Below are 24283 nucleotides of genomic sequence, written 5' to 3' on the forward strand. Positions count from 1 at the left end.
AAAATGAATTGTCCTAACGACCTCTTCTACCTATTCAGACAAAAATGGTGTGAAGGAGAAAAGTGGGCTTGGCGAATGAAAACAAATGAAAAAGTAAAAAAGCGAAAAGGAATGAAACCAGAGAACAAACTGAAAACGAAAGTGGAAAATACAAGAAATACGAAACATACTTTATAAGTGGTGGAGACCCACCCCTTTCCTGGTGTTGTCGAGTCTCGACTGACAGTGATAGTGTGTGGTTTGTTTATAAAAGGAAAAATGTATTTTTGAAAAAAAATACACTATCTTTTCGAACTGTAGATGTGCGTGTGATCATACCCGGGAGGCCTTCCGAAAGCTCCTACATCCCCAGTATTCTTGTTTTTTTTTATTTTTATAATGTTCTATTTAAAAATTAGTTAGGGGGTTTGAGAGGGGGGAAATTTTTTTTTTTTTTTTTAAGTCTCTCTTCCCCCCCCCCCCCCCCCATACTAGAACAGTATATTAAAAAAGTTTTCCCCCTCCCAAACCCCTTACTAGTACCAGAACAAGAATACTGGGGATGTAGGAGCTTTCGGAAGCCCCCCTGTCTAAGTCTAGCCCTGGACTGGCCCTATCTCTATCAGTCTCAGTTCAGTGCCCAGTGCTGTCACTTATGAAATCTACTTCAGGACTAATTGTTCGAGATATGCACGGTATTCATTCATCTGGTACCCAGGTGTGAGTGCCGGACCATAGGAATCAGCAGCTTGCTTGGCGGACTCATTATTCTTTATTTTTAGTAAGGCCACCTCTATTATTTCTATTCACAGTTCTAGTCTAAATGGGCCCACTTAATAGTAGATAGCGTTCGTTTTCGTTATTCCCAGTATCTGGTACTGCGAATAATAGATAGTGTTTTCATTATTCGCAGTAGTACTGCAAATAGTAGATATCATTCATTTCAGTTATTTGCAGTAGTACTTAGAACTGCAAATGCTTTGTTCGGACTTAGAACTGCAAATGCTTTGTTCGGGTTCTTTCTGTATTTGCAGTAGAGTAGCCTACAAGCTTAGAACTTTATTGTATAGAGGATTGGGCGCAAAATATATAAATAAACTACATTATTATTATTAATATTATTTTTTTTTAAAATGATTACTATCATTATTACTTTGCGTTTCGATGACTGTGTCTGTTGTGTAGTGATGGTGGTTGTGATTGTAGTGGTGGTGTTGATGATGTTGAAGTGGTAGTGATGATGACCATAAGGATTATGATGATGATGTAATGGTGGTGGCGGTTGCTGTAATAGTTTTGATAATGATGTGGAGGTAGCTGTGGTAGTGGTAATAATGATGATGATGTGATTTTGAAATTTTTATCTTCCTCTTTATTAATGTAAATGCATTGTCCTCGATAAGACGAACATTTTGGCATACGATCTGTTAATAATTCGATATAGACTGTTTTAGCCATTTTTTATTAACGGCATGCAATTTCGATCACAACTTTCCAATGGTAATTTTGGGGTAAACATTTTTTTTTAAAAATCAAGGTAATAAAGAAATATAAGCAAAAGTTGTTTTTGTTAAAGGGAGTGTCTACGTACACGGTAACCAGGCACCTAGCCTCAGGATCTACGTACACGGTTGCTCCGGTAACTGGTTTGCCGCTACAATGTAAGCAATGGATAGACCTCGGTCTGAATATATGTGTGTGTGTGTTATTTTTAAAAATCTAACAATACAATTTAACCCATTAAAGGCGAGATTCAAGGTTACCATGTATAAATGTTATTACCATGTACGTAGATCCTGAGGCTAGGTGCCAGGTTAGTAACTAAAATAATGATACCAAAATATCTGCGATATTCCTCTTTATAACGAAGTTATGCATCTTTAATTGAGCCCCCCTAAAACTTTTAGTGAAAGCGAACAGCAATTTCCAGTCATAACTTTCTTATGGGCGTGTTGGGTCTCAATTTGACTCCCAGTAACACACTTTATAGTCAGCTGGAACAACTACAAAAGACGTCTAACTTCTACGTCCTGGCACAAGACTGAAGGGCTAGAGCTCAGGTGGTCACTAGTTCGGATAAGTAAGTAAGACCCCCACTCCCACTGCTGATGCTCACTAAACTGCCTAAAGTTACCGTTTACATAGACACTCCGTTTGTTAAATTGTTCTCATTGGGATTCAAAACTGTGATCTTCTAGGTTAGAGTCAAACAGCTTAACCACTTTGCTACATAGTCACATACCCTGCGATATCTACATATAGCCTTTGTAAACAAAAGATTGAGGATGGATTCCTGAATTACAACAACATTTTTAAGAAACAGGGCAAAAGGTGTATGTCAACCAAAATCAATATTGAAAGGTCGGTCAATGATCTTGTTCATTGTTCCAATAAAGCAGCTTCGACTTTATTTCTGTTGACATCCATTGATTTATTTTTAGTTCCCCAACCTTCCATGTTTTATTTTTGAGGCTATCATGATCAGACACATTTAGCTTTACTGAAACATGAAATACAGGATAAAAATTCTGATTGGATGACATAATATGACGAACAATTAGTTGGATTTCCCATCTGAATAGTATCAGGCCTTTGAGGATAAATTATCTTAAAAACCATTGGACATGAATGAAGATAAGCCCCCACCTTTACCAAAAAGACCTCCAACAGTCATAAGATCAGCCCCTCCCACTCCAGTGGCAGAGACAGGTAATCTTCAATCAATTCCTTTAGATGTTAGCAGAACCAATTTTTAAAATATTTTTTTTATTATTTTGTTTTCTATTTTTTATTCAAATAAATTGGCATTGTAGAAAAGCTCTCAAATTATTGGTGTCATCTCATCATAAAAATGTAAAGAGGTTACTATGACCAGATCACCTTTCCAGATATCAATATATTATCTAACACATTCTAGTTTTGTCGGTGATAGTCAAATGTCTAAAATTCACTTACTACAATTTGCCCTTGTTTTAGCTTATCCACGGTATTGGTTAACAGATAATTAAGATTCTCGTTTCTAGTGAACTGTACTTTTTTTTTTTATTCCTCCCTGTGACCAATATATCTTTTTTATTGTTCTTATCACAGTCATGTTTTAAACAAATTTTTTGAAAAAGATTAAAAACAATTTTTGCCTTTAATTTCTTATTCTATAAAGAATATTTGTTCCTCAGCCAATCAAAATGGATCTAAAGCTCCACCAGCTCTTCCAGCGAGACCTGTTCCACCACGGCCCACGGCCAAAGTTCCCCCAAGGCCAACATCACCCACACAAGCCAACACTAAAGGTAAATCACAAGCTAACGCAATGTTTTGTCAGCTTGTAAAATCTTTATTGAACTTTTGTAAGCTATTCTTTATGTCATTAAAAAAAAAAAACAAAAAAAAACATTATTAGTTATTTAACACATTTTTCACTTCATTTTGGATAAATATGTTTGTTTATAGTTCGAACATTCTTGGCCCAATATAATGTCTCTTTTCTTTTAGAAGGGCGTGCCAAGCTGCTCTGATGAGACAACAGTGTGTTGAAACAGGACTGTCACCAGATTACATTCTATTGCATGCCAAGCTGGATTTGTGAGACTCGTTACGTCGAAACAGGACTGCCAGCAGATCGCATTTTTTATATGCAGACAATCCTGTTCCAATATTTTGCCTCAGATCAGTGCAGCTTGGCAAAAACTTCTAAAAGAAAAAGAGGTTATATATGGCTAAGAGTAGTAGTGAGCATTGCATTAATTTGCCAGGAATCGGGCCACATTATTCTCCCTATATACGACATAAGTTGCCTTAACATGACTTATCTTTTTAATGAATTTATTTTTTTCATTTTTGTGTTTATATTTAGTTTTGTTGACAAAGATTTTCAACAGAGGCATTAATTCATTGTTCATAGTCATATATTAAAATTTTTACCATCTAAGTACCTTTTTTCCACATTTAAAATGTTATTTGAATATGGCATTACATTAAAACAATCAGGTTCATTTTTGAGCTCGTTTCAGAGGTCCTTGTTAAATTAGATTTAGACAAAGATTATTTTTAAGACTTTAGAAAGTTCGAAATCTTCAATTCCAAACAAAAGTAGATCTCAGAATTAAGATGACATTATATAACGAAGCACAATTATTTGTTAGAAAGGGCACTTTACATACGACATTGTCTGACAATCTCTTGGAAATAATTTGTGATCCTGCATGGCCTGTCATAAATTGCTTGTTTTGTTTTTTTTAAATTATCTTATTTATTTAATTATTTATTTGTTCATTTATTTATATATTTATTTTATCATTTTCTTCTTTATTTATTTTTTGTTTATTTTATTTTTCGTGGGTGTCAACAGATCTTTCAAAAGAAATGAAATCCCATTCTTCAACGGGTAAAACCAGCTCATCAAACAGTACAAAAAGGTATGCACTACCTTTTTATGAGAAGAAATAGTATGTGTTGTGTCCCATATTCTTATACTTTACAGTATGATTAAATAAATAATTGATATTTAGATATCTTTTTTTTTTAATCAGAAACAAACTAAAGAAAGATGAGTTGAGGATGTTGTGTTGTCTTTCTCTCTCTCCATCTCTCTCTCTCTTTCTCTCTCTCTCTCTCTCTCTTTCTCTCTCTCTCTCTCTCAATCTCTTTCTCTTTTTTTCTCTCTCTCTTTCTTACTCTCTATCTCTCTTTCTTTCTTTTCCTTTAAAAAAAATCTTTTGATGGTCCTATTCAAGCTCATTAGACCTGAAATTTCAAATACACTGCCTTAGCGGGTGGTTGGATGGGAGCATCACCCTTGAATCATATACCTATGATGTTTGCATGGGTGTACGATCCGATAGTGATGTCGTTTCTTCTTCTCTTTACTAGCCTATCCTGCTTCTTTGGTTTGTGATTGTATTTTTGACAGGGGATATTTTTTTTCTGTAAATCTTCTGCCTGTTTGTTCTTGGTTATTTATAATTTAGCTTATGATATCTTTAGGTTATGATTTTGATTTACATTTGTACTATTTTTGTTAGATTGCTTGTTTTTTTGTTTCAGCGGTCTCTCATATAACCTCAATTATGTTGGAAGAGACCTAAAGCAACAAACAAAAAAACACTGCCTTACATGGAACTAAGAAAGGCATTTTGCATGTTTGTTGTTGTTGGTTTTTTTTTTGGTTTTTTTTTTTTTGGGGGGGGGGGGGGGGGGGGGGGTGGTGAATTGTTTGGCTTTGTAATTTTTTCTTTTTATTGTTGTTTATGTTATTGGTGTTAATAAGAAAATAAATAAAACATTTTTTTCATAATAGGAAGCTAGAAATAACTGTTGTTGATGCCAGACCAATGAGTGAGATCGGCTTTCGAGATTTCAAAAAGTCCCCATCCCCCGTTGCTGCTTCGCTGTCATCAAATCCGTCCAGTTCCACTTCTACTCCTGGAGATAAAAGTAAAGCCCCAAATGCAACTGTGAAAGGTTTGTTTCTTTCAATACATGTATACGATTTTTCCTTTGGTTTTGTGACACAATGATTTGGCTGAGCAAAAACAAAAACAAAAATTTATGTTTGAATAGCTATCTCAGATCTAGCATTTTGTTATAACTTGCCTCTCTTGATCTTTAAAGACAGAGAGAGACTTTCGTATATACTTTGGTAGAGGAATCTGTTTCAGACTTAACATTATTCTCTATAGTAGCTAAACTGCTGATTTTTTACTGTGATCATTCATGATGCTTCATATATTTTTTTCCCAGCAGGTCATTTGGAAACAATTTACCATTTCATACAGTACAAGGCATACCTTTTGCACTAGCTCTCTAATAATATTCGTTGCTGCCCATAGCCAGATATTTATTCACACACGAGTTGAGTTGGGTAATGTCTGCAAAAGTGCCTTACTTTTGGACACAACTTCAGGGACAGAGTGGTGAAATTATTTCCACACATCCAGTTACTGACCACATCCAACATCTTTTGATATTTTATTTTTACAAGAAAAGACAACATGCCTCTCAGTTATCAAAATTACTAAACACCTTTTCCGAAAGATGGATCTCAAATGGAAAATAAAATGTTCTAAATTAGTTTTCAGGACTTAATTAGAATTTAATTCTTACTAACCCAGATGGAGAAAGACAAGACGCAACTTCCTTGCAGCCTCCTCCACCCTCAGCACCACCGAGGCCAACTCCTGGCGCCCAACAAAGTGTCGACAGACAAGGTGACTCTGACATTAGTGAAGGCAAGCCATCTGCTGCTATGACTGATGATTCTGTAACGACTTCTAAACCTAAACGACCGACCATCATACGACCTCAATCCAAGCTTCTTAAACAGCAAGGTAACTAGTTATCATAGTTGACAAAGACTTATATGGGCGCATAATACACACAAACACATAATAATTTGAAGTTGAATGTAAGCTTCAATTTAATTACAAAAACAGATCTGTTTTTGTTATTGAATTGAAGTTTACATTCAACTTCACATTATTATTTATTTCTTCGAGCTTCAAGCAGCAACATTTACACAACACACTTAAACACATATACACAAGCACACACATACATATACACAAGCAAACACACACAGGCTCACACATGCATACACACACACACACACACACACACACAGGATACACACATTGTCCATACACAATCTTATCACATATGTATAAATTTACAAAGTATAATGATTTTACATGAATGCAAGTGGCCTAAAATTAGAGAAAAGTGTTTATTAACAGCAAGTGAACAATATTTCTCGTGACAGCAAGGGGTGATAGAAGTTCAATAGCTTTGTCACAATATGATCTTGATTTTAATACAAAGAGTAGTATATATTTTTTAGCTTTGATGAGAAATTTTCTGATTTTTCTCTAAATATTTTTTTTTTAATAAAAAAAATTGAGCTTTTATATAGCACAATATCCACTAAATGTGATCAAAGCGCTTTACAAGGAGTCTCTGGTCAACAGCACCATTTAACATGTAGGGCGGGACATGCCGCCTGTTAGGCGATATTACAATTTTTCGGACAACGACAACGCTGTTAACGGCCAGGTACTCATTTTACACCTGAGTACAGTGAGAGAATGTGAGTAAAGAGTCTTTTCCAAGGACTCAACTATGCGCCGAGCGAGGCTCAAACCCAGGACCTTCCGATCCAAAAGCAAGTGTCATACCACTAGACCACATAGCTGCAAGAGGCTTATCCATACTGTGCAATAACAATTAAATCAGATAAAAACTATGAACTAGTTGACCTCCTCTCCCATTTCAGCCATGACATCAATGGATGACGTTGATGAAGGCACAAAGTCTCCTCCACCACAACCACTGCCTCCATTGCCCTCAGTGCCTCCCAACACAGCAGCTCATAAATCACCTCCTCTTCCTCCAAGAACCCCAGTAGCCCATGCACCCAAATCACCACTCCCCGTTTCTCGTCCCCCTCTTCCAAAGTCAGATCCTAAGTCCAATCCTGCCCCAATGTCTCGACCACCTCCCCCTAAACCAACAACTCCTCCTGTTTCAAGGCCTCCTCTCTCTAAAACAGACCTGAAATCCTCAACCACAACCACCACTGACACAAAAACCACTCCCACCCAAAGCACCACATCCCCACCAACTCCACGTGCACACCCACCCCCTATGTCTCGACCTCCACCCCCTAAAAAAGATGCTTTAAGTCAACAACAACAACAACAACAGCAAGAGCAATCATCACCACCAAAAGCAGCTCCTAGACCAAAACCAAGACCAAGGAGCACCGTTTTTCCATCTTCAACTAACATTGTACCAATACCAGAAGCAACTGCTGCCACAACAGAGAGCATTTCATTAACAAACAAGTCTTCTCTGGAATTGAAGCATGCAACAGACAATGAGGTCAAACCTCATTTTCAAGACATGAGCTCTACAACAAAGAAACCAGAAAGGCCAGCTAAAATCTCAAGACCTCAGTCGATGATATTGTTACCATCCGATAAGAAATCCAACAATGATAGTCTTACTTCCTCTAGTCATGACTTAATTTCATCATCCTCTTCCAGTCCATCTGTTCCAGTAAGACCTCATCGCAGTCCCAAAGAACGCCCCTCTAGGCCCTCAGCTCCTCCTGTTCAAGAGAATTTGACACCCTCGTCTGCTGCATTGGACAATGAAACAGAAAATGTCTATGAGACGATTGAAGAAGTACACCACAACCAACCTGAATTGAAATCAAAATTGGATAATAAATCAATGAAAGACAGGCCTTTACTGCCTCCACCAAGAAAAGAGGTTGAAAAGAAATCACCATCTCCAACCTTTATTTCTTACATTAAATCGGATAATGAATCTATTGAAGACACAATACCTGAATACTCTCAGATCAATAAGACTAAATCAAACATATCTAAGAACAATAATTCTATATTAACAAATATTGATTCAGTATCTGGCAACTCTAAATTAGAATCTGCATCAGTGTCCATCGAAACAAAAGAAAAGGCTCGAAAGACAGAGGAAGAAGGAGAAAAAGAAACCACACCACCACCTTTGCCAAAGGCGCCTATTCTGAAGCCGAAACCTAAGCCGAGTATAAAACCCAAACCTAAACCTAGTATCAAGGCCATCAAACCCTCTCCCAAATCCACCCATCCCAAGACAGAAACCATTGAGCATAAGGAAGGTGAAATGGAGGCACCAGTCAAGTCAGCTGAAGGTTCGAGTGAACAATCAGTAGCTTCTGACTTTGGTCATGGATCTGTGGTCAAAGTTGAAGATAAGAGCGTAGATTCCTCAGTGCCTCACCGTATTTCCAGTTCTTTCTTATCCAAGTTTGAACCAGAGAAAAAGGAATCTGATTTCAATGCAAGAGGTACTGAACATCCAAGAGAGCAAAATGAAGGAAGCTTTGAAATTCAAATGAAAGCAGCCACTCATGCAGACAAATTTAATGCCCAAAAACCTGCAGAGCAGAAGTCATTGCAAGAAAATGATCCAGTTTCTTCTTTGGAAAGTTTTAAATTGGTCTCAGCTGACAACAATTCTGACATGTCGGAACAAATTTCAAAAGTTGCCCTTCCTTCTAAGAGACCTACCATTATAGGAAGGCCTTCTTTGGAAAAACAATCCACAAATGCAAATGAGAGTCAAAAGGGACAAGAAAATGTGAATATAGAGGAAGTGAATAAAGATTACTCAGAAAACTTATCTTTGAATAAAAATCTGCTATCCGAAGATCTTGATAAACAAATGACTCCTGCTAAAGAGAAAGAAATAGATGACAGAACTGACACTTTGGATCACATTGCTAATGTTCGTCCACCACCCAAACGACCTCTTACTATGATTGGTAGGCCTTCTTTGGAAAAAGAATCTATTAGAAATGAGGAAAAAGTTACACACGTTAGCTCAAGTATGACATCTGAGGATGCTGGTCCTGAACAGTCAGCAACAAAATCTGTCAAAACTAAGTCTCATCCTCCAAAAAGACCACCAACAGTTGTCGGTCGTCCATCGGGGGAAAAAACAGATGTGCCTCCCAAAGAAATCACAAAATCCCATTCCCTTGACGACGCTTCTCATTCTCAACAACCGTCTTTTAATGAAGATAGCCAGTCAAATACTCTACCTCCTAAGAGGCCAGTAACCATTATAGGCATGCCTAAAAGATCTAGTCATGTGGCTGATGATAGTTTAGAGGAGGGAGTTGATAGCAACGATAATCAAGACGGCGATGACAAGTCATCGGTTACAGGGAATCTTTCATCCAGAGGTATTGAACAACAATCAATCAGTACCAATGAAAACTCAATGTGAGTAATCATAGCTATTTTGTTTTGTTTTTTTTTAATTCCAAATTACAAGTGTGATTAATTCCCTCCCCCCCCCCCCCCCCCCCCCCTTCCCCCTTTTTTTTTTTTCCTTATGGGTGCTGATAGCTCAGGTGGTAGAGTATTCGCCTCACAAGCAAAGGGACTGATTGTGTTCTTAGATGTAGTCTAGGTCTTTTTCTGATCTTTCTTTTCATCCAGCAGCGATTAGGCTGCTCTGTATCAAAGAATTGTGATAATCTAGCATCCTATTCAAAAGTGAAAAAGCTATCATTGCAGTATGTTTAATGCCAGAAACTGGAATAAGCTCCCGACTTCATGGGTCTTGGAGCTCTGACTACCTTTTTAAATTTCCCCTTATCAACTCTCAGTTCTCTTCAACTGTGTGATAGATATATTATGAGGGTTTGTTTTTGATAGTTAAACATCATTTGCAAAGTTTAAATTCCTATCAAAAGTTATAGGCAATTGGAGAATTGAATTGACATTATATTTTGCACGTGCAATGTGTTAATTTAATCAAAGTGGATTTTTTTTTGTTTAAAACAACTTTTATTTTTGTTTTGTTTTTGTTTTTTAATTCCTTTTTATTAATTTTTCTTTCTTTATTATTATTTTGTTTAGTTTGGTTTACTTGTATTAAAATGATTCTTAAACTTGACATTGTACATAAACATTTTTCATTACTCTTTTACATTATAGAAGAAAATAGCAAATTCTTTTGAGTTGTTTTTTTCTTTGGAGTTTGATGGTCAAGGGAACTTTAGAGGATGTTATGAATAAATGAAACATTAGTAAATGCAATCTCTCAAATAAATATCAAATTTTGTTGTTGTAATGGACATAATAATCATAAAGAAAAGTTAAAAGTTATTATGGAGATAAAGATAAAAGGAGTAAATCTGACTCATGAATGAACAGCACAAAACAAACGACGTTTCGGCCCTTGGCCTTTATCAAGGCCAAGGGCCGAAACGTCGTTTGTTTTGTGTTGTTCATTCATGAGTCAGATTTACTCCCTTTATCTTTATCTCGATTTTATTGACTCATTTAGGCACCTCTATTTATTAAAAGTTATTAGTCTCTTAGATCCTTGCTACAGATTATGTATATATCGAATCTCCTTCATTGATTCCAGACACCCTAAACCTAGCCGACCACCTCAGGCAGTGAGACCACCACCACCACCACCATCAATACCTCGAGGTGCACCGGTCTCCAAATCACCATTAAGTGAGACTAAAACTATGCCCATCAAATCAGAAAATGTCAATAATGAAAAAGACACCATGTCCAAATTGACAGAAAGTTCTAGTGCTTCTATTGTTGAGGAAAAAGATAAAGTAGTGCAGCATAGACCCCCACCACCTCGACCCAGTGGGAATCCTCGGTCTCCATTACCCACTTGTCCACGAGAACAATTGGAAGAAGTTGTGGGCAATCAAGATGAATCAGCTGTTGAGGGAAAAGAGAAGACAGTCCAGCATAGACCTCCACCACCAAGGCCCAGTGGAGGTCCTGTTAGTCCACCTCAGTCTCTACCGCCCACCAACAGTCTAAAAGATCATGATGATGCCCCTGACAATCAGGATATACCTAATGTTGAAGGAAATGCACAAGTATTCCAGCATCGACCCCCACCACCTCGGCCAAGTGGAGGCCCTGCAAGCCAAGCTCCTACTGCACCCCCACCCACCAGTCCAAAAGATCGTGATGATGTCAGTAACAATGAAGATATAACCACTGTTGAAGAAAGCGAAAAAGCAGTCCATCATCGGCCCCCACCACCTCGGCCAAGTGGAGGCCCTGCAAGCCAAGCACAGTCTTCACCATCCACCAGTCCAAAAGCTCATGATGGTGACACTAGTGGTGATCAAGTTTTATCAGCAGCCCGCAGAAATGAAGGGAAAGACGACAGTATTACAGAAGAAGGTAAGTAATATCATACGGACTTTATCTTTTCGTCATCAAGGGCGCTTTAACCTCAATTCTCTCTATCTTGCTGTTTCCTTACCACCCCCCCCCCCCCTTTTTTTTTTTAATACCGCCTTACTCACCCTTTCCCCCGTCCTATGCTTCATTTCCCATAGTCCTCTAATATCAAAATCTTAGTTAAATCTAGATTTACCAATGATTTGTTTAGGGGACTTTTGGTAAATAATGAGCTGGACATAATATCTGGCAATCCACATGATAAAGAAAATGTTGACAATTTTAATTATTTTATTAATAAATTAGCCTTTACAGATAAATGGAGAATAAAACATAAAAAAGAAAAAAAATTTGCATGGAGTAGAGGGTCTCCTTTGATAGCTAGACGTCTAGATTATATCTTTATAAATAGCATGATTATACCTTTCTCACAAGAAGCAGAAATTAAAGGCATTGCCTTTACTGATCATAGATTTGAAAGCTGATAACGAGTCAGCACTTTTAATATTCTGGGGGAGAGCATTCCAAAAATGGGGTGCCGAAAAATTCAAACGGTTGTTCACCAATTTTGTGGGATGTTTTGGATTTAGATAAGATTGCTTGGGTGGGGTTCCTTACCTCCCATAGTGGGCAGGGAGGCACTTACTGTGTCTTCTATTCCCCTCTTATCTGTTTTCCAACATACTTTCTACCTTTGTCTTGGAATGAGATTACTTGGTTTTGTCCAGGCCCTGGCCGGATACCCTGGCTGGGAGGGAAACAGTCAACAAATGTTTAGTTTTGGGAGATGATATTTTTTTTCCTTGTAAATCATCCCTCTGTTATGCATTATTGTTTTGTTTACATATTATATTTGATTTGTAAACATTTGAGTGTATCCCTCTTAGTGGGGACCTGTGCTTGTGTCTGGATGAGACTTTTATGTGATCTCAAACTAAGTACTTTGATGGTGTGCTTTTGGAATCAACATCTGTTTCCTATTTGAACCAATTCCCCTTTGTCTTACCTTTTCTTGATTGCTTTAATTGTAATTCTAGAACTTTTTACTATCCCATTTTCTTCCTTTTTACTGGCACTGATATGACCTTAATGTGTTGCAAGCGCCGTAAAACCCTTAAAAACAAAAACAAACAAGATAAGATTGCTCTCTCGTTATTTGATCTTAGAATTCTACTTTGAAAATAGGGGTGTAAAAGGTTATATAAATATGTAGGGGCATGACTATTAAGTCTTTGATAGACAATGGAACATATTTTATAGATGATGCGTTTCTCCACAGGTAACCAGTGCAACTCTAAGGAGATCAGAAGTAGATGATATTTAAAAAAAAAAACAATTTTTTAAGTTAATCTAGCAGCTTAGTTTTGTACAAGTTGAAGGTTTTTAATATTTTCTTTGGAGATATTAATTAAAAGTGACTTGTAATTGTCCAATTTGGATAACACTAAGGCATTTATCAGAAGTTTATTAATATTCAACGTAATCGAGTGTCTGATTTTATTTATTCTTTTTATTTCAATGTACATGCATTTTATAAGGTGTTTAACTTGAACTGACATTGAGAGATTACATTCGATATAGGTGGCAAGATTTTTTACTTTGGTGGCAGATTCAACAACAGTAGTTCCGAAATGAATCGTTAGAGTATTAATTTGTTTAGATATGTTGGGTCTAGAGTGAATTAAAATCTCTGTTTTATCATCATTCGACATTAGTCTGTTATGATTCTTATTTTATTAAAATAAATAAATAAATAAATGAAATTCCCTTTATTCATTCCATAGGGGAAATTTGTCTCTAGGGTCTATTCCAAGGGAAGACTGGAATAACCCAGGCGTCAGTCGCAGTGCAGTGCCACAAATTGAGCTAGGGCGAGGTGACTTGCTCAATCAAGGCCACACCGTGCAGCGGGAATTCGAACTCAGTACCTTTCGGCTACGAAGCAAAGACCGTACAGCTGAGCTATGAGCCCCTATTTGCTTAAATCAGTAGCATGAACAGAATCATAGATTTGAGAATCATCTGCATAAAAATGATAGGAGAGTCCAAATACAAAGAATGGTAAACAAACAACTCATATATTCTCCTCTGCAGACCAAGTAAAAAGACCTCCTGTCACACGCCCCACCAGACCTCCTTCATACGCCCCCAGACAACAGACAACACCAGACTCTGTTGATCTCCCAGAAAGGGACCATCAGACTCCTGATGCTGGCAGTCCTCCAGAGCGGCCCAAGCCACCAAGACCAATATCTGCTGCACCGGCTGCCACTCATAAGCCACCAGGTAGTTGTATATACTTATAAACAAATGTTATTATGTTTGTTTGTTGTATATATTCTATTTGGTTTTTCATACTATCTGTATTTTGTAATATACTTCGTCCACTTTTTTGTGTTTTCTTTTTTTGTTTTTTGTTTTTGAATTTTTAATTTAGTGTTAAATTTTTTCCTGCTTTTTGATAATCGATCTCTCCTGTTCTTGTTTCTTGTTTAACATTGAATTCATTCTTTAGTTTCTTAATAATATATTTTATTGACTGCAAAATAATTCTATCCATTGAATTGCATCCACCCTTGATGAATTACCCTTTGAATCAGAACATTCTCCAATTATCCATTCCACAATGCAGAATTATTATTGGATAATCAGCTTATTATTATGATTATTATTATTATTATGATTATGATTTTGATTATTATTATTATTATTATTATTATTATTATTATTATTATTATTATTATTATTATTATTATTATTTTTAGTAGTAGTAGTAGTAGTAGTAGTAGTAGTAGTAGTAGTAGTAGTAGTAGTAGTAGTAGTAGTAGTAATAGTAGTAGTAGTAGTAATAGTAGTAGAAGTAGTAATAGTAGTAGTAGTAGTGGTAGTAGAAGTAGTAGTAGTAGTATTAGTAGTAGTAGTAGTAGTAGTAGTAGTAGTAGTAGTAATAATAGTAGTAGTATTAGTAGTAGTAGTAGCAATAGTTAGTAGTAGTAGTAGTAGTAGTAGTAGTAGTAGTAGTAGTAGTAGTAGTAGTAGTAGTAGTAGTAGTTAGTAGTAGTAGTAGTAGTAGTAGTAGTAGTAGTAGTAGTAGTAGTAGTAGTAGTAGTAGTAGTAGTAAGTAGTAGTAGTAGTAGTAATAGTAGTAGTAGTAGTGTAGTAGAAGTAGTAGTAGTAGTATTAGTAGTAGTAGTAGTAGTAGTAGTAGTAGTAGTAGTAATAGTAGTAGTAGTATAGTAGTAGTAGTAGATAGTAGTAGTAGTTTAGTAGTAGTAGTATAGTAGTAGTAGTAAATAGTAGTAGTAGTAGTAGTAGTAGTAGTAGTAGTAGTGATAGTAGAGTAGTAGTAGTTTAGTGTAATAATAGTAGTAGTAGTAGGAGGAGGAGGAGGCTGTTATTCGAAAAGGGCTAATACAAGATCAGTGATTAGACGGTAACAGCTTTATTATAATTTGATGCCCTCTGCTTTTTTAGGTCCCCCTTCTTTACCACCTCGTCCTGCTCCTGGCCACCCCCTCTACCATTACTTAGCCAACGAGCCGCATGCAATAGCATCACATGACTACAATGCCAGCCAATCAGATGAGCTGTCCTTTCAGGTAATATTTATGTATACATATATTAAATGACAAAGCCTTTCAACTTTGAAAATTATTTCACAAAGGTTTCAGTTGTGACTTTTTAATTTTAATCATTCATTTTATTTGTCTTTTTATCTGTTTTTTTTATTATTTTGTATCGTCGTATGTTTGTTTTGTTGTTTTTTGTTTGTTTCTTTGTCTTTATTTTTTAATATTTCTTTATTTTCTGCCTTTTGTATTATTCAAGAATTGTAGGATAATACAAAATGCATTCATTCATTTATTTTATTTGGTAACTTATTAAGACTGCATGCTTCACATTCCTGCAATTGAACCAGGGGAAAAAAGGGGGAGAGAACTAAACATATTGTAAAAGACAACAACAGCAACTTTCCTTTTACAGGTCGGTGACGTCATCTTGATCACCAGGGAAATAGATGAAGACTGGCTCTCCGGCAAGTTGGGCGAGGAAGAGGGTATTTTCCCCAGGGCTTTCGTCAACCTCAAATATGAAACTGCACAGGTAAGTTACTTCACTGGGATTGATGTTAAAATTATGGCTCTTTGTAAGGTAAGTAACTTCACTGGGATTGATGTTAAAATTATGGCTCTTTGTAAGGTAAGTAACTTCACTGGGATTGATGTTAAAATTATGGCTCTTTGTAAGGTAAGTTACTTCACTGGGATTGATGTTAAAATTATGGCTCTTTGTAAGGCAAGTTACTTCACTGTATGAGTATGAATCAAAGATTTGGCTTCTACTTTATTAACAAACAAAATTGTTGACATTGTTCGTTCAAGCTTCATTTTAGTTTACATCATCTTACCAATTTGATGGCCTAATCAAAAGATTTTTTTAAATAGGGTTTTGATTTTGATGTTGAAGGAAGTCATTGACAGCAGTGAAAAATGATCATTCAATATGGTCTTATATTGACAGTATTGATATTATTTTGATATGTCCATTTTTTATAAGTGAGATCCTTCAGTCAATGTATTTACTCAAAACATCTACATATGTTTCAGTATTGTACACCCATCATTGTTCATTTACTCTTGTAATCAGGAATCAGGTGGACCAGAATTGATGGATGATGTCATGGATGCAACGAATGAAAAACCTGACAATTTGACAGGACCAAGATGTCGAGCTAGATTTGATTTTGAAGGCAAGTAAATGATGATGATGATGATGATGATGACGATATTCATGAGGATAATGATGACGATGATGATATTGAGTATGAGAAGGATGGTGATGAAATAATGAGTAAAATCAACATTTTTCGTATTTTTTTTTTCTGTAGTGAACAACCCTTAACCTTACTTTTATATCAATGTTATTTGCTATATTATTAATCTTCAACAGTTGTGACATCACTTCCCTCGTAATGACGCATAGTAACTTGGTAATTGGATCTAAACTATCAGAACAATGACAGACAGAAATACTTCTCCGATGAGCATAAAAGTGTATCCAGGGGAGAAAAACATTATAAATCTGATCATGTTTTGAATTTTATAAATTCTGATCATATGACATGTGCAAAAGTTCTATCCAGCATGGATTTATTTTATTTCTGTACCAACAAACTCAATAATGTGCACCTTTCTTCTTTTTTTTTTGCTAAAAAAAAACAAACAACAAACCACTTTTAGGACCATAGAATTAAATACACTTTTCGCTCTGGGAAGGTTGACTTTCAACCTCTGAGTCGCAGATCACAAAAAATTAAATTAGGATCTTTTTCAGGCAAACTGGCTTCACCGGTCATGTCTTTCAGGCAAATTGATGCCTGTTAACTTTCACCCATGACCTAACATTTAAGGCTAATTTTTATTGGTTGCATAATCATAGATGTAATTTTTGTTCCATGTCTTAATTTTGAGCTGATACTGGATATGTTTCTTTTATCTTTGTCTTATCTCCGACTCTTATTTTATTATTCAAGCAGGAGAGGGTGAAGGAGAGCTAGCCATCGAGGACGGCGATGTCATCAGACTAATTAACCACGTCGGATCGGAATGGATGAGAGGGGAGCTTGATGGGCGTGTCGGCATCTTTCCATCGGCCTTTGTGGAGATCATCGAGGACACCAGTATAGAAAGTGGGGAAGAAATGGCCGACTCCCAAGTTATCGAGGCCATGTTTGATTTCGATGGTCAAGAGGGAGAGTTGTCTTTCCAGGTTGGCTGATTGTTGAATTTTATAGATAGAATGAAGATGACGTCACTCAAGCCTTTGTTATTGTATTTTGCCATCCGCGTTTGTGAGTGATTCTCACTAAACTGTATTAACCAGACTATAAAAGTTCATGGTTACACATAGTTTTGTGTGTTGGTCCGTTATACTTCCGGATGGCAATGTTATGAGCTTCTTAGCCAAGCGCATACTATCTATAGCTGGTTTGGAACGTAAATGCGTTGCTGTGATGTAGAACAGGATTGCTTATTTTGCATATATTTACTGGATCCAGTTGACCAATTTGTTACTTATTAATTGTTATTTCCATTGTGAAGCGCTATTGAGCATTCTAAATGGATAATGAATGGTGCTGTATAAATTTTCCCATTACATTACATTTTTTTCATGTTACACATTTATTTAAATAACATTTTTAGTGGAATGCCCTTTGAAGACAGCATCTCTTGTTGTATAGTCTGTCATAATTGGACTGTGTTTAACATCGAGCACTTTTGTCTTTTACTCGAAGTGAGTATAGGACTCTAGAAATACAAGTACGGGTGTGATGTATAAGTATATTGCGGCTATGTAGTCAAGTGGTATGACACTCACTTTCGGATCGGAAGTTCCTGAGTTTGAGCCGTAATCGGGTGTAAAATGAGTACCTGACCGTTAACAGCAATGTCTCTGTCCAGATAAAATTGTAATATCGCCTGACAGGCGTCATGTCTCGTTCTACATGTTACGTGTTGCTGTTGGTCAGGGACCCATTGTAAAGCTCTTTGAGCACATTTAGTGGATATTGTGCTTTATAATGCTTTTTAATGCCCCAGTTGACGGCAAGTTTTTGTTTTATTCTTTTGTTCTGCCCACACGTCAGAATGTGGGAAATTTTAAAACCATTATTACAGGTGAAAAGCAGAGGCAGGACAAAGCAAGTTATCTTTATACATTCAGCCTGTGTGCATATCACCTCCAAAACATGAGGATGAGAAATGACCTTGGTGTCTCCATTCTCTAGAATTAGAATTCACACCTGCAACCCTACAACCTTTAGATTTATAGAGAAGTGACTCAAAACTACTTCACCACCATTTTGCTAACATATAGATAGAATTAAGTTGACGTCACTTAGGTCTTTGTTATTGCTTTTTGCCATCTGCGTTTATGAGTAATTTTCACTAAACTGTATTAACCAGACTATAAACATTCAAGGTTACACATAGTTTTGTGTCGCTGGTGGTTGGATGGGAGCATCACCCTTGAATCATATACCTATGATGTTCGCATGGGTGTACGATCCGATAGTGATGTCGTTTCTTCTTCTCTTTACTAGCCTATCCTGCTTCTTTGGTTTGTGATTGTATTTTTGACAGGGGATATTTTTTTTTCTGTAAATCTTCTGCCTGTTTGTTATTGGTTATTTATAATTTAGCTTATGATATCTTTAGGTTATGATTTTGATTTACATTTGTACTATTTTTGTTAGATTGCTTGTTTTTTTTTGTTTCAGCGGTCTCTCATATAACCTCAATTGTGTTGGAAGAGACCTAAAGCAACAAACAAACAAACAAAATAGTTTTGTGTGTTGGCCGTTATACTTCCGGATGTCAATGTTGTGAGCTTCTTTGCCAAGTGCATACTATCTATCTCAATACCATAGGTTATATTTTTTTAGTATCAGAATAAGATAATATAAAGGCATATGAGTTGTTTATTTATTTTATTTATTTATTTTTCATTCGGAAGGCTGGTGACATCATCGATGTTCGAAGCCAAGTCAGCTCTGAGTGGGTGTTTGGTGAATGCGGAGGGAGGACAGGAAAGTTTCCAGCTACATTTGTCTCCCACCTTCCTCCCTCCTTACCACAGTACAAGGAAACAACAGAAGAAGAGATAGAAAATGTATCTGAAAATGTGCATACAGAGGAGAAGGCAGTTGGCAGGTTTCAAGCAGGCAGCACTGGGGGGGAAAAGGTAAAAATAATTTCCAAAGATAAGGGTTTTTATTTTCACAGGAGCAGAAGTCAAAAATAAATTATAAAAGCATTTTCAAATATTATGTGGTTCCCCTTTATTGAAATGGCGTTTTGTTGCGATTTGAAGGACGTTAAAAATCGTTTCATAAAGGAAAGGATGGAATACGAAACGTGAGTTATTTCTTTTTGATTTCTCTGAAACAATAGCAAAGATGTTGGTCATGAGACCACGTTAGTTAAACCTGAATATTGATTATATGTTTGGTAAATCTCAGCTTTTAAATCGACTTTAGGTGACATTAGAAATTCTTCACTTAAAATTTACCTTTTGCGTTCATTCCATATAAGAAATGAATTATTTTTTCCTCTTATAAATCATCTATTGATGTGTGTATAAAATGATTTAATGTTTTTCAATCTAGATGTCTAGGTTAGACTTTTTAGTTTGTCTCTCACTAGACATAAAAGTGAATTACCACTAAAGTCTATTTCTGTCATTTTAAAATATCCTGTCTCATTTTCATCTTTATTTTTCTAAGGCGTTTGTGTCCTAAAATATTAAAACCTGAATTTATAATATCACCCAATATCCCATTTCTAAATTGAAGTCACCTAGCTCTTTGTTATTGATTTTTGACAGCCATTTTAATGATTAGTTCTCACTGAATTCTATCAATCAGACTGTAAACGTTAAAGGTCACACATAATTTTGTGTGTTGGTATGTCATTTCCGACTGGCAAATGTTGTGAGTATTTTAATAAATAATAACGTGAAGTTGAATGTAAGCTTCAATTTAATTACAAAAACAGATCAAATGAACGTTTCGGGTTTCCCCTTTATCAACAAAACAGGATGAATGAAACACCACAGATGAATGAAATGATGTGGTAGTGGCGTAGTTAAGATGAATTAAATTGAAACTTACATTCAACTTCACGTTATTATTTATTTCTTCGAGCAGCAACATTTACACTACTGAGTATTTTAACTAAATACACAGCATCAATAGCCTAACTTACGTAAACCATAAAACCCCCTTTCCTTTCTTAAAATTTTAATATTTCAGTTAGTACTTGCATATTGTACCGCTATCCACGATTACAACAGTGGTACAGGAGGGGATCTTGAGTTCAAGTCTGGGGACAGAATCGAAATTTTGGAGTTTGTTGGTGAAGACTGGATTGAGGGTCGTCTCCACGGAGACCAGGGCCTATTCCCTGTCACTTTTGTGGCCATGGAGGAGGAAAAGGCTGACAAATTTGAAACTAGTTCTAAAGGTAAAACAAAGTCACAATCGTATAAAATAGGAATATATTTGCCTGGTGGTCTTTTTATTTTTTTTAATTTTTCAATTTTCATCAATTTAAAATCAAATAAATTTACTTACTTACTTACTTACCTACTTAGGCCGTCCCTTGGGGCGCCCAACATGAGCCACAAGTCTTCACCATTCTGTCCTGTCCTCCATAAGCGTACGCAGCTCCCGGGTGTTGTCCATTCCTGTGTTAATTAAATTAATTTAAGACTATTAATTTTTAAGTTGTAGATCCATGGTCAAGTCCTTTCAAATTTTATATCTTATTTCACATGATTATCAACTTTTACATTTGTACACCCAATTTGCTTATGGATAAGTAAAGTTGTTTTTTGTTTTTCGTTTTGTTTTGTTTTAAAAACATTTTTGGTGTTTTAAAAAAAAAAATGAAATTCCTGATTCGATTGTCAGTGCATTCTCTTCACCTCAATAAGTGATCCCTTTTTGGACCATGATATTCATCATAATATTTTTTTTTTCTACTAGCATGCTTTTTTTTATCTCATCTCCTGATTTCTCTGCTCATTCGTACTTGGTTATGCAGGATGTTTTTTATTATTATTATTATTATTACCTGGTAAAGAAAATTGAAATAGAGTAATAACTAGAAATGATAGAAACATTTTGTTGTTTATTTTTGTTTTTGTTTGTTTTTTGCTTACTTTTTCATAACTATTCTATTTTTTTTGTGGTGAAAATTATAGGAAGATGCGATGAGACCTTTCAATACAGTCGATTTTTTTTTTTTTTACTTAAAATTTTTGCATTCAAACTTGGCTTGAGTCAAATTTCTCCCTTTTTAAAAAAAGTGTGACTGTATTGTAATGGCGTATAGCATCTTCCTGAAATTTTCACCACAAAAAACTTGGATAGTGATGGAAAATTATGAAAAAAGAAATATGTATATATCATTCTAGTTTTTAGCTATTTCAATTCTTTATCGGGTAGTTATACAAAAATAAACCTATATATAATGTTTTCTTTGCAGAAGAAGCGGTCATCAAACAAGCCAAAGCTTTGCACGACTTTGACGGGGAAACTGATGAGGATCTTTCTTTTAAAGTTTGTAAAATTGATTTAAGATGTGATGACTTTGTGAAATAAAATTTGAGTTAAAAAATTGATGGAAAGCAAGAAATGAATAGTCCTTCTACTATTTAAAAAAAAAAAAAAACTGATAAAACCAGGTGTGTAATGTGACGACTAACCAAGAATAAGCTTAGTCAAATTAATAGCATCAAGCAAGGTTTATGGGTTAAAATTTTTTAAAAAGGGGGGGAAGGGGGGGGGGGGGAAGAAGGTTGAAAGTTGAAGAATATGTTAAAAAAGAATTCTGTGCGCATTTTTCATATTGTTGTGCATTGCCCTTGAATGATTCCCCCTACCCCGTCCAAAATAAGGAAAAGGAGTCATATAGAAATAAAAATGCATGAAAATCATCAGAACTACCTATATATGGATCCATGCAAAAATCAACTGAACTGATAATGTTTGCTTATTGCTTTATAGTCCTTATCAGAAATGCAAGATTGTCTTACGATGTCTCAAAACTGGTTTCAATAATAAATACAAAGTTGGAAACAGTTGCAAAGATTGGAATATAATCCAGAAAATCAAAACTACAGTCATTGGAAAGAAATGTCAAATCTCTGACACAAAATAAAGTGGCTATGTGGTCGAGTGGTGTGACACTCAGCTTCGGATCAGGCAGTCCAGGGTTCGAGTCCCACTCTGAGCGGAGCATAGTTGAGTCGGAAAAGGCTTTTAACTCATATTCACTTACCGTTCTTGGGTGTAAGATGAGTACCTCGCCGTTAGCAGCATTGTCGCTATTGGAAAAAATTGTAATATCACTAACAGGCGTCATGTCACATCCTACATGTTAAGTGTTGCTGTTGGCCGTAAAGCGCTTTGAGCATGTTTAGTGGATATTGTACTATATGAAAACTTAAGTTTTTTAGTTGTTTTTAAAAAATTCCAATTCCACACCCATATTTTTTTAAAATTTGGTCTGTTGTTTTGTTTTGTTTTTGTTCTCTTGTTATTTTGTTAGTTGTTTTTTGGGTTTTTTTTTTTTTTCATTGTTTGTATTTTTCTTTCTGAATACTTGACTGTTTGTGGCAGAAACATTGTATTATTATTATTATTATTATTATTATTGTTATCATCATCGTTATCATCATTATTATTATTATTATTATTGTTATTAATAATAATATTATTATTATTATTATTATTATTATTATTATTATTATTATTATTATTATTATTCCAATCTTCAAACAAATTAAATTCTTTTGCCCAATAAGGTTTCAGGTACACGAGTAATAACTTACTTCTCTTTGATTTTAGGCTGGTGACGTAATAGAACTATTGGATTTTGTCGACACCAGTCAGGAATGGAGATGGGGAATCTCCCAAGGCAAGAAAGGAATCTTTCCATCCGTGTTTGTAGAAGACTGCTGAGCACAAGCATCAAAATTTGTTTTATTATTGAATGTTTGCTGTATACTCATCATTGAGATGCACGTGGAGATTTTTATCCGTCGACACTAGTTGAAGTTATTATGAATTCTCTTACACTTTCTTCAATATAAGGACGTAGAATACAGATATTTAATTGATTTTGTGCAACATGTTTTCCATTTTGAGACAACTTAGTTTTTGTTCCTGTTGGTCTAAATAGTGATACGATAGGAAAGGAAAATGTATCTTTACATTTTTTAAACGATAACGTTAATGTCAGATTTTTTTAAAATGTTGATTTAAAGGCTTAAATGCTTAAACTGCTGCCCAAACTTTTCTTTATTGTCAACGAAATTTTTCGATGCCGAAATGACTTATCTTTATGGTTATATTTTACTTATTTGTTTATTTATTTATTTTGATTTGTTTTGTATAAATATTTTATATCTCAATGTCTACTTTATGAAGTGTCAGACTGTCACACAAACAATTCCGGACTACAATACTAATCAATCGGCATCATATCTTTTAATTATCATCTTTACGTTTTTGAGTCACAAGATTGTAAAAATATAATGTCTATGAAAATATTTTTAAAAAGCATACATATATGCCTCTGGCAGTGTAGAGATAGCATGTTTGTTTACGACCTTTCTGTATTAATTTGAGGGTATGTTATAGCATATATATTGATATCCTATATTCATCCCCAAGAGGAAATTTGTCTTTAGGGAAGACTGGAATAACCCAGGCATCAGTGTGGCAAAGTGATCTAGGGCAAATGCCCTGCCCAAGACCACACAGCTTGGCGGGTAGTTGAACTCGGCACCCTCTAAGTATGAAGTGAAGGCCATACCATTGTATCACAATGCCGTCTAGAAATCCTGACAATTATTCCATAAGCAGTAGGGTTTTTTTTTTTGAGTCTCGTCAAGAATGTATGAGACGAACTGTAATGATTTGTCTCTACCATCGGGGTAGAATGCCAATTTGCAATTGCAAAATTTATTTTTAACTGTCATATCTAAATAGACCCAAC

General features: G+C 35.5%; 1 protein-coding gene across 4 annotated transcripts; it reads left to right on the plus strand.

Moving 5' to 3' along the window:
- Positions 1-137: 137 nt before the first annotated feature.
- Positions 138-24283, plus strand: LOC144971519 (uncharacterized). Of its 4 annotated transcripts, none has more exons than XM_078912503.1 (17): positions 138-231; positions 2421-2688; positions 3156-3269; positions 4328-4394; positions 5276-5439; positions 6090-6305; positions 7247-9767; positions 10924-11717; positions 13812-14006; positions 15192-15316; positions 15702-15821; positions 16365-16467; positions 17254-17486; positions 19233-19460; positions 20530-20740; positions 21767-21840; positions 23131-24283. In XM_078912503.1, the coding sequence occupies exons 2-17, from the start codon at positions 2604-2606 to the stop codon at positions 23242-23244; spliced, it is 5364 nt and encodes a 1787-aa protein (XP_078768629.1). In that variant the 5' UTR covers positions 138-231; positions 2421-2603; the 3' UTR covers positions 23245-24283. The 4 variants fall into 4 exon arrangements, with proteins under 4 accessions (XP_078768629.1, XP_078768631.1, XP_078768630.1 ...); XM_078912505.1 differs by having other exon boundaries at positions 13812-14003; XM_078912504.1 differs by having other exon boundaries at positions 144-231; positions 2451-2688.

The sequence above is a fragment of the Berghia stephanieae genome, chromosome 4 (assembly GCF_034508935.2).
Source record: "Berghia stephanieae isolate SIO BIC M18660-M18661 chromosome 4, UCSD_Bste_1.3, whole genome shotgun sequence".
Classification (NCBI taxonomy): Eukaryota; Metazoa; Mollusca; class Gastropoda; order Nudibranchia; family Aeolidiidae; genus Berghia; species Berghia stephanieae.

Excerpts from the sequence above, each read along its gene's own strand:
- LOC144971519 (XM_078912503.1), top strand. The coding sequence starts at position 2,604 with ATGAATGAAGATAAGCCCCCACCTTTACCAAAAAGACCTCCAACAGTC. Across the intron at positions 14,007-15,191 it reads CACTCATAAGCCACCAGGTA|GTCCCCCTTCTTTACCACCT; the intron begins GTTGTATATACT and ends CTGCTTTTTTAG. Across the intron at positions 19,461-20,529 it reads GCAGCACTGGGGGGGAAAAG|TTAGTACTTGCATATTGTAC; the intron begins GTAAAAATAATT and ends TTAATATTTCAG.